General features: G+C 43.0%; 1 protein-coding gene across 2 annotated transcripts; it reads left to right on the top strand.

The window, feature by feature from the left end:
• The first annotated feature begins 2,795 nt into the window (after positions 1-2,795).
• Positions 2,796-10,820, top strand: LOC125520309 (diacylglycerol O-acyltransferase 1-2). Of its 2 annotated transcripts, none has more exons than XM_048685202.1 (16): positions 2,796-3,328; positions 4,506-4,586; positions 4,690-4,763; positions 4,851-4,926; positions 5,124-5,191; positions 6,380-6,503; positions 6,883-6,981; positions 7,119-7,220; positions 7,303-7,439; positions 7,753-7,834; positions 7,949-7,969; positions 8,151-8,213; positions 8,819-8,866; positions 9,147-9,209; positions 9,946-9,999; positions 10,077-10,820. In XM_048685202.1, the coding sequence occupies exons 1-16, from the start codon at positions 2,993-2,995 to the stop codon at positions 10,182-10,184; spliced, it is 1,536 nt and encodes a 511-aa protein (XP_048541159.1). In that variant the 5' UTR covers positions 2,796-2,992; the 3' UTR covers positions 10,185-10,820. The 2 variants fall into 2 exon arrangements, with proteins under 2 accessions (XP_048541159.1, XP_048541160.1); XM_048685203.1 differs by having other exon boundaries at positions 4,552-4,586.
• Positions 10,821-11,041: the final 221 nt, after the last annotated feature.

An 11,041-nucleotide genomic window follows, 5' to 3' on the forward strand; every position in this document is an offset into this window, starting at 1 on the left:
TGAGGGCTCCGGTGAGGGGATGGAGGATCCCCACCGGAGTACCGACAGCGGCATATGTCTTTATGGCGAAGCTTCGCGTAGTTCCAGCCAGCCGTGAGATTGGGACGACGCGGCTTCGCTGAAAACTGCACCTGATTGCGGTCTTGGCGCATGATGGCGGCGTCTTTGACGTCGTTTCCTTCTCAAGGCATCGTTGTTGAAGGTCACATCAACTCGATCGAGATGTTCTGGGGGAAACCCTAGATCTGGGTCTACTGGATCGAATGACGCCGGCGCCTTCGGTGTCGTTCTACCTCCCGGGGGCATCATTTTGGAGCAAGTGCTAGCTGGAGGGGACAGTAGGAGGAGCGGTGTTACATCTACCGCAAGGTCAACGGCGGACCCCGGCGGCATGGGGCTGCGGAGTTTCGGCGACGGGCGCGTGTGGATGGATACGTGCAGGATGGTGGCGTTGTCTGAAGTCGTGTGGCGTCGACGGCAAGCCTGACAAGGTCGGTCAGTACCTGCTCTAGATATGGATCGGTGGAGACGACGACGGCGACCTCTGAGAGTGTGCCGGATCGGACCCAGTCTCAGCATTGTGGCTTGGTTGGGGCATCCGACTTTAGATGTTAGGTTTTGGTGCGATATCTGTTTGGTATTCGGCTCGGACATTTGACATCCCTCCATCAAGGGGACAGGAGTAGCGACAGGTGTTGCCAAGACGACGGCTTTAGGCTTACTGGTGTATTACTTTGTAAGGCCTTTGAGAATAATTAGTAAAATGGTTGCATGCATTGACCATATGCAGAGGCCAGAGGTATATCATCCTTCTCTAAAAAATGATATTTATATTGACATGTCCAGTGAGTTCCTCATGCAACTGATATATTTCACTGCATATTATCGAACTCATTAGAACAAATCAACTAGCATAACCTAAATTTATGATTTTTTGTTTCGTAAATAAACTAATTTGGCGATTAAGTGCATCTTCAACGTCATCTCTCAAAACACCCACATACACCGGATTGAGTTGTTCGGACGTAGTTTGTCATGTAACGTGTACTCGTATTTGTTCCTGAACGCGTCTGCTTCTTCGAATTCTAGCAAACCGGACGCAAACTCAAGGAGGTTTGTGGGCGTCCAGACATTCGCCACATACGCGTTGAACATCCCCAGCCCACTCAATCCCCCCGCACCACTTTTTGGCCACTTTGTCCCCCTTTCCTTACTCTGCGTCCGCACCCTCTTCGCCGTTGCTGCCGCCCAAGCATTGCTGGATGACGTTTGCAACCCCCACCCATGCGCCTTCCCTTCTTGGTCTATGCTGCCGTCCATCCAGGATCCATCTGCAACCAGGTACCCTCCGGCCCTGTCGACGCCATCCATGACGAGCACCAGGCTCGATAAGTGTTCGGTCAAATGCCGTCGAGCTATTTTGTTGACCTTTTTGTTGTTTTCTAGTAAAGGCCGATTAGTTAACCTAGCAGGCTTCTAAAATAAAGCTAGGTAGATGGCAACTTATTTCCACGGCCCCAACTAAGCCACAAAAAATTGGCCCTAAGCACGATATGGTGAGGTACTCGGTGATGGGAGGATTAGTTGCTATGTGATGCGTGAAAGATCGTGTATACAAATTTTGTAGGCATGAGGCAAGGGGCACTCGACCTTTTGGCAAAATATGCATGCTTCGTTTTATGAGCAAAAACACTTCGTGCCCTACAACTTGCACATGATCCATGAACGCGATGTGAAGTTGCTAGCCCATCAGTGATATACCATCTCCAACTCCGCCATGAAGTATTGCAGTGCGACTGCATAAGTGCAGACAAATTGGTCACCGGACACATCACCCATGAGGATCGGAAGTGTTGCTTCTTGTTGCTCTACATGTAGGTCAATTCATTGATTTACTTAAAATCTTAACATGATAATCATTGCGTTGTATAGTCCGGGCACGCCGTCGCGCTGTACCACATAAGCGAGGGCATGTCATCTACGTTTATACATTGTTGGATGAAGCTCAAAGGGCATAGTGCGTGAGACGACATGTGCGGATTCTGACTCGTGTGCTCCTTTGAATTTAAAAGTACTTGTTTAAAACATCCCGTTATCTTAGAGGAAATATTTATATTATATTTGAACTATTATAGTACTAGAGATATTTTGCATGTTATTTATGAATGAATTATGCTATTTTTTGTCATATTATTGCACTCGAGTGTCGTTTTGAGAGTCGTTAGAGCTGCCATAAGGGCCTGTTTGGTTCCAAATAAGTCACCAACTTATAGTCGAAAAGTGAAAAAAGTGACTTATTTTGTCAAACAGACCTAACTTATAAGTCACCCCAACTTATAAGTCATAAGTTGCTCCATCCCAACTTAAAACTTATAAATCACCCCCTTTTACGTGGGTCCCATCACCTTTACATAGAAAAATAAGGTGGGAAGGTGTGTTTACGTGACTTATAAGTCAAGTGACAACCAAACATGCGTGACTTACGACTTATAAGTCACGCATGTTTGGTTGTCACCTGACTTAAGTCACATGATTTATAAGTTAGGTAATTTATTGGAACCAAACAGACCTTAAGAATGGACAAATAACAAATGAGTAGGGGCAAGCGAGATGCCCAATCCCCCTATGGTGCGGCCGTCACGCTGTGGTCTGGCCTTTTGAAAAATGAACTAGGTCCATTTTTACATTTTCAATTATTATTTTCCTTAATAAACTGAATATTTTAAGCAGGGCATGGAAAGGACAACGCTCCAACCCGTTCGCTCTTTTCAACAACGAGCGGACGCCTACACCGGGACAGAGGGACAACCCGTGCCGTGCCGTCCGTCCACCGATCAGAACTCGGGACTCGGAGCCTCGGAACCTGCGCCGCCAGGCAAGGCAGGAGACGCCTGGCGCGCGCCCTCCGCGCACGTGTCGCGCGCAAGTCGGCCGCCTCCCTCCGCTTTCCGCTTTTGCGTGTCAGCCGCGGCGCGGCGGCCACCACCATCGCATGTCAAAAGGGAACCCAGACCCGCCACCTCCCCGGCAGCTTCCTCCCTTCCCACGGCGGGCCGCCCACCGAAACCCAAAACCCCGCCCCGAACCTTCCGGAACCTCCCCTCCAGTTCCACCCATGGCCCCGCCCCCGTCCGTGGCCGCTGCCCACGATCGCGACGACCCCTCCCTCCGCCTCCGCCGCGCCCCTGCCGCCGACGGCGTCCACGGAGAGGCGGAGCCGCAGGAGCAGCCGCAGCGGCAGCACGAGATGCCCTGCTACCGGGCGTCGGCGCCCGCCCACCGCCGGGTCAAGGAGAGCCCGCTTAGCTCCGACGCCATCTTCCGACAGGTACGTATGCGCCGCGAATCCCTCCACTTGTTTTCCTTTTCCTTTCTAGCAGCAGCGATTGCCATGATCACATATGCTTTGCTTTGTTTGAGCCGGCCAGCATCGATTCTGTTGCCCACAGTTTCTCTCTTTTCTCCAAATTACGGTTGTCCAGCAGTGCTATATTTTAGGGATGTTGAGTTGAGACAGACACAGGTGCAGTTTCAATTTTTGGCCGCGACAGATTGAGGTCAAAGCCTCTGCTCGTTTTGGGATTTATTAGGGGACCACCGGCGCGTTGCTATTTAGCAGGGCTTGGCGTGTTGAAATGGACAGGCGGAGTGCACGAGGTGCTGACCTGTACAAGTAGCCCGAGATTGGTGTGGCGTTGACTTGTACTAGCAGTAGAAGTAAACAGAGAGTTGTTGGGAGTGTGTTGGGGGCCTTGGGGGTCGACTTTTGTTAGTAACTCAACTGCGGATGCAGGGCTAATTGGGAGGTGTCGTGATCCACATGCTCAGTATCTGTTTGCCACTCTAGGGTTTTAACATGTTAAGGTGCCAGTTTGACACAAGATCCTGAGGACCAGTACTCTGAATGAGTAAGTTCTTTAGTGGAACTAATATGCAACGTTGGGCAGAATGACCAACTGATCGTATGCCCAGAATAACTCCTCGCACTCAAATGCAGCCCTGGCCATAGCTGTTAATCTGTTTCGCAAAGTTCAGTGCATGCCTGCATTTAAATCTGAACAATGTTGGGGTTTCAAGATGAGTTTCAGTCAAATGCCTCTTTGGGTGGCAACCTTATTCCTTTAGACGTATATATATATATACTTCCTCCGTTCCTAAATACAAGTCTTTGGAGACATTTCACTATGGACCACATACGGAGTAAAATGAATGAACTACACTCTATAATGCATCTATATACATCCGTATGTGGTTCATAGTGAAATTTCTACAAAGACTTATATTTAGGAACGGAGGGAGTATATGATTCTACATCACATTTTTCCACAGTTGTTCCTGCGCATAACTCCAGTGAGCATTATTACATAATCGAAGCCATATTAAAACATTCATTAGGGTATAAGTACAAAACATATCGTACTAAATTCGTTGTTTTGCATGTCATATTACTCGGTTGCGACATAAAATTCTGGTCCTGAAATGTTTAGTTATTCACTTGATTGCAGAGCCATGCAGGTCTTCTGAATCTATGCATTGTTGTGCTGATTGCAGTGAACAGCAGGCTCATTATCGAGAACTTAATGAAGGTTTGATCACTTCCCCTCCAGAAGGAGCACTTAGTTTTGGTGCTTTCTGCATAGTCTTTTATATGCCTTGACACGTTACCATGGTCTAAATTTGTTGCTCCAGTATGGCCTATTAATAAGAGCTGGGTTTTGGTTTAGTGCAAGATCGCTGGGAGATTGGCCACTTCTGATGTGCTGGTAGGTATAATTACTCACCCAGCTCTGGTCGGAATTTTCATGAAACAGTACTAGACTTTGTACAATTAACCAGTCTGTGAATTGCAGCCTCACTTTACCCATTTTCCCACTTGCTGCACTCATGACCGAGAAGTGGGCTCAAAGAAAGCTCATCCGTGATCATGTGAGTTTGTTTCTCAACATTCCTGAAGTCTCCATCATCAGTTCTTTTCAGAATGGCCTTTATCCAAGATTTATGCTCATTTATGCTCTTTTTATGTTTCTTCATCATTGTCATACGGTCAAATTTAGCATAAAATCCAATCTTTTTCAGTATTTTTTAAGTGTGAATTGCGCATGACTCTGGTTTACCTCTTGCAGGTGTCTATTCTTCTCCATATAATTATTACAACCACTGTCCTTATCTATCCGGTTGTTGTGATTCTTAAGTAAGCATATTTATTTCTTTGGCTTTGGGGTTTGTTTGGATGCATCTACTTTTGAAATTTGTATATGATGGTTTGAAGTATACTCAGTTACATTCTCGGAAACAAAAGCACAGTCAGTTCATTCATTCATTTTTTCTATATTTAATGATGTGGAGATGTACTCGGTCCATGTGTTTCAAACATGGTTATTGCTATTTTTTTAAGTTGGATGTTAAACAATATAAATTGGTTGGCTAAAAGGAGACTACATAACTCTTCTATTTGGTTTCATGTGGCGATCTCTCATATCCTATCGTTGACAATATTATCTCCCTCCGATCCATATTAGTTGTCGCTCAAACGGATGTATCTAGCACTGAATTACGTCTAGATACATCCGTTTCGGCGACAAGTAATATGGATCGGATGGAGTACATGTCTATTGGATCAATGCGAGCCATCAGGTTGAGTGTCCAATCTAAAATTGTTCCCATTGTTACTTTGCAAATTGAAAACAAAAATTGTCAGTTATTGTTATGGTGCTGCTAGAAGGAGGGCGCGAGAGGGCCGGACGGGGGCCTTTTTGCCCACGGCCGGGCAAGAGGGAAGGGATTTCCTTCTTAATTCTTGCTTGATTAGATTGATACATCTCCTCCCCTTATATAGAGAGGTTTACTTGACTCCCCAGCAAGGCTTACTTGACCCAAGTGACCCTTATCTCTAATTAACCCTAAGACTAACGGGCTATACCGCCAGCCCAGGCCCATTAGGCCCATTACGTACTCTTAACAGTTATTCAGATCACTTGAGAAATATGACTCATGACTTGCTAATAAGTTCTATTGGGGAGGTATGGGGCTCTTTAAAGTTACCACGTGTCATATGCTTGCGCGTTATCATGTCTGAATATCTGATAACTGACTTCTGTCACTGTTGTTCGTTAAACAATGGAGCTAGGATATCTGATAACTGACTTCTGTCACTGTTGTTCGTTAAACAGTGGTGCTCCTCATATTTTAGGAATGTTAATACTGGTCATGCATTATTTTTGAAGTCATGCATTGTGCCTACTAATTTTTGGTTAATGTTCTGGTTATACAGAAAGTTTTTCCTCAAAAGATACTCCCTCCGTCCCATAATATAAGACGTTATTACATAGTATTTTATTGCATAAATTATGGAATTTTAGTTACATTGAATGTATTTCAGGTGTGAATCAGCAGTATTATCTGGATTTGTGTTAATGTTTATTGCAAGCATTACTTGGTTGAAGCTTGTCTCTTTTGCTCATACAAATTATGATATAAGGGTTTTGTCCCAAAGTATTGAAAAGGTATGAGTGCAATGTGTTATTACCATTTTAGTGCAATTGTAGTTGCCAAAACATCGAGGACTAATACAACTTGTGTGTCTCTTAACATCGAGGACTAATACAACTTGTGTTGCCAAAACGTTTGTGTTACTATTATCTGGATAATAAATCGTTGACCAATGAACTTTTTTCTTGTGTGTCTCTTAATCGTAAATCTTTCTAGAAGATTGGACCATGATCTTGCTTCTGTCAATACTTAAGGAAATAATTACCTTAATTTGTGTAGCTACTCATGTTGTGCTTATACAGAGAATTGCCAGATTAATAATTTCTAACATGAATGTGAATATTTCCTCTTTGTTCACTGTTCACAATAATAATTCCCCTTTTTATGTAATAGGGTGCTACACATGGCAGTTCTATCGATGAGGAAAACATTAAAGGCCCAACTATCAACAGTGTTGTGTATTTCATGTTGGCCCCAACACTTTGTTACCAGGTGCTATTTTTGGGCTAGTGTGTATCATTTCTTCTTCTGATTCCATGTTACTCGTATTACTTAATTATATTGGATGTAACTAGTTACATCAGTGTTAAGTTATGGCTTTTCTGATGCCATTCTGTTGCATTATGCAGCCAAGTTATCCCCGGACAGCATTTACTAGGAAAGGCTGGGTCACTCGGCAGCTTATAAAATGCGTAGTTTTTACAGGCTTGATGGGCTTCATAATTGAGCAAGTGTGCCTGTTACGTGATCCCTAACGTTAATTTTATACATATAGTTTCTGTATTGAAATTACCTAACTCCTTTTTTTGGCAGTACATTAATCCAATTGTGCAGAATTCCAAGCATCCATTAAAAGGAAATTTCTTGGATGCTATTGAGAGAGTCTTGAAACTGTCAGTGCCAACATTATATGTATGGCTTTGTATGTTCTATTCCTTTTTCCATCTGTGGTAAGCATCTTGATTACCTTCTCTTGTCACTTTATTTTTTTTTCCTTTGGCTCTACCAGTTGGGTACATCACATCTATAAAGACACAGTACCATTGGATATTGTGATTTTCTACAGTACTGAACTTACTGATGTCATGATGGTTGCCTCATGCACGCGATCACATATCTGTAACTTTAATGTATAGAACACAGTATTTGATAAATGGGTTAACTATTTGAGAAACATAGTTTTATCGCAACAGTAAAATTAAGTTCTCGACAACCTTCAAATGCGTGGCTTCTACAGCTTCCATTCAATATTTTTGTATACAGGTTGAATATTCTTGCCGAACTCCTCCGTTTTGGTGATCGTGAATTCTACAAGGACTGGTGGAATGCCAAAACAGTTGAAGAGGTGAAAGGCCTGTTCAAAGTTTATCTTGTTTATTTTAGAGAAGTTTAGATGGAGCTGACACCGTTTAAATTTCCATGCATTTAAATCTGGCGGTATTTTGGGGGATTATCTCAGTACTGGAGAATGTGGAATATGGTAATCTTCTCACCCATCCTGAAGAATAGTTGTTCTGGACTAACTGGCAATTTCCTCCCAGCTGATAGCTGAGACATGTTCATAAGCCTGAGATAGTGTCTGATTGATTGGCATTATCATAATGTTATTTCTTAATTGTCATTAGTATGATATCCTTCCCTGACAATTTTCTACATGTCAGCCTGTTCATAAGTGGATCGTTCGCCATATATATTTTCCATGCATAAGGAATGGCTTGTCAAAGGGAATTTATTCAGATACACCTGTTATTCCTTCTGGTGGCCAGATTATAAAAAAATACCACATCTCTTTTCCGTGTTACATTTTGTTTTCATTCCCGTGGAAAATGGATCCTGCGTGATAGTTGAAATTTGGTTGGTTCACCATTGTTATATAGAGAACACTCACCATACTGAAATCTGCTAGTGCAGATAAACTGTTAGCGTGGTTAACCAGAGAACTATCAACCCAATTTAAAATACCTGACGTTGAGAATACAGATGTTAATACTTGATAATGTGTTGTTCTCTTGGCCTAGGACTTTTGCATGGTAATATCCATTTTTGTGAGACTACATTAACTAATATGCACGTTGACTAATCAGCAACATGTGATGAGTCTCGAAGGTAGAACAACATGGATAAGGAGCGCATTTGAAAGCCAGGATATAGCATGGATGGTCAAGCAGAATACCTGAAATTCACTTAGCAAATGAGTGTAGATAAAAATAATATTATTCATTGTGCGTTTTGCTTTGCAGATTTGTGTGGTTCTTTCTGTTGAGAATAGAGCTAATTTTGTTTTTTGAAATACATACTTATGAAAATTCATGTTGAATCTACACTGCAGGGTTGTGCCATTCTCATCGCATTTCTGGTTTCAGCTGTATTTCATGAGGTACCACACATATTTGAGTGTTCCACATTACATGCCCCTAGCTATCATTCTTTTATTTTTCCCAGTCACCAGCTAGAGTGGAAATGGCTTGGTTCCCTTTTTTATTGAGTAATGATCTAGGTTCGATATAAAGTTCTACTGGGAAAATCAAAGATATATACATGGAAATTTGAATCCTGGCACATTTTCTGCTGCACGTTTATACTTGCATTGAAAAGGAAAGAAGCTGGTATGCCATCTCACATATGACCTTCATTTCATTGTCTTTGTCAACTTGCAGCTATGTATTGCTGTTCCATGCCACATTTTCAAATTATGGGCGTTTTCTGGAATCATGTTTCAGGTATGTATTGATTTGAAGGACACTTGTATTTCGTTCTTAATCTTCTTGGACTAGATCAGTACAGTATCTTCGATACTAGTTGATGCCCTGTGCGTGACTGCATATATAATAGATTAGTTCTGTGTATGCAAATTCGATAACAAAGATAGTCTAGCATATAAACAACAGACAATTTAGTACATAAAATTTGTCACATGCAAAAAATTCTGTGTATCAAGACTTAGAGATAGCAACACTGCAGCTTATTTTGAAAAATAACAGCCCATATACATGTCTATGCTTATTGTTACAAACTTAGATAATAATTAATCTCAAAGAAGATAATTTGCAATTGTCGCTTTGTGAAGGTTTAATACAAAATATACAATACAGCCATCTTCACTTAGCAGAACTGATTATCTCCACTCCTCTAAACATTTCCATGTGACGTAATAATAAGCCTAAGAGGAAAAATAGGCCAACGATCAAGAACAGCTGTCCAGGCTGTCGTTCAACAGTTCAACAGCCCGACACTGTGACAGGCAGCACTTCTCTTAGGCCATCACTGGGCACTTGGGCAGGCGGCCGGCGTCCATATGTTGGTGTAGGATCAGCCCCATTGCTGCTTTAAATCTGAAGAGCTGTTACTATGCAAATTTGTGATTGGTGCCGGTTTAGTTATTCTAAACTGCTGTTGTCGGTATCTCTAAATATCCACTTGTATCATTTGACTGATGTTCATGTCTGTCGTTCCCAGATTCCCCTGCTATTCTTGACGAAATATCTTCAAGAAAAGTTCAAGAACACAATGGTATGCCATGCTCACTGCAAAATTTCTCCGTCTTCCATTGTTTCCCCTGACACATCGAGCCCTGTTGAACTTGACAGGTGGGCAACATGATATTTTGGTTCTTCTTCAGCATAGTTGGGCAGCCAATGTGTGTTCTCTTGTACTACCATGATGTCATGAACAGACAGGCTCAGACAAATGGCTAGTTCTGTTTTAGAAGTGCACTATAACACAGATCATCCGAAGCAAATTGGCCCGAGGCAATGGAGCGGCGGCCTCCTTAACGTTTCGCAATGGGCTGTTAGAGCTAGCTATGCTACGAATCCAAGGTTGTCAGCATGATATGTTTCAATCCGTTCCAGTTAGCTCGCTGTGTTCCAAATGTATGATATGCCGGCCGGGGTTTGTACCGAAGATACCCCAGTGATGAAGCCGAAGATAACAAGACCTGCCACATGTGTTTTGTGTATACTTTTCGGTTCACGTGCCGGCAGAGTTATGTACATGATGCCCTGTTGGATATAAAGTGCATGTGCCCGTATGATGCAACCGCAACTCGCCTTTGAGGTCTGGATGAGCGAAAAGGCTCGCGCTTGGGAGAGTGTACGTACATAGGACTGACTGCATAGTCCTGTCACGTTGTTGTGAACCGACGTTGCCGGAAAGAATAATGTAGCACCAATTGCGAGGCAGTTTTGTCGCTCTTGTAAACCTTCTTTTGTGTGTGAAAGCTGGTTCATGTAAACCCGACCTAGAGCCTCCGTGCTCAAATGGTGTAACTGCAGCATGGTCAACCGAGGTTGACTCATCCAATTGATTGAATTTGGTTGTGTGTCGTATAAGGTCTGTGGTGTAGTATGGTCAACCGAGGCTGACTCATCCAATTGATTGAATTTGGTTGTGTGTGTCGTATAAGGTCTCTGGTGTAACTGTAGCATGGTCAACCGAGGTTGACTCCTGACTTGTTCAATTGATTGAATTTGGTTGTGTGTGCCGTATAAGGTCTGTGGTGTACCTGCAACATGGTCAATCGAGGCTGACTCATCCAATTAATTGAATTTGG

The sequence above is a fragment of the Triticum urartu genome, chromosome 7 (assembly GCF_003073215.2).
Source record: "Triticum urartu cultivar G1812 chromosome 7, Tu2.1, whole genome shotgun sequence".
Lineage (NCBI taxonomy): Eukaryota > Viridiplantae > Streptophyta > Magnoliopsida > Poales > Poaceae > Triticum > Triticum urartu.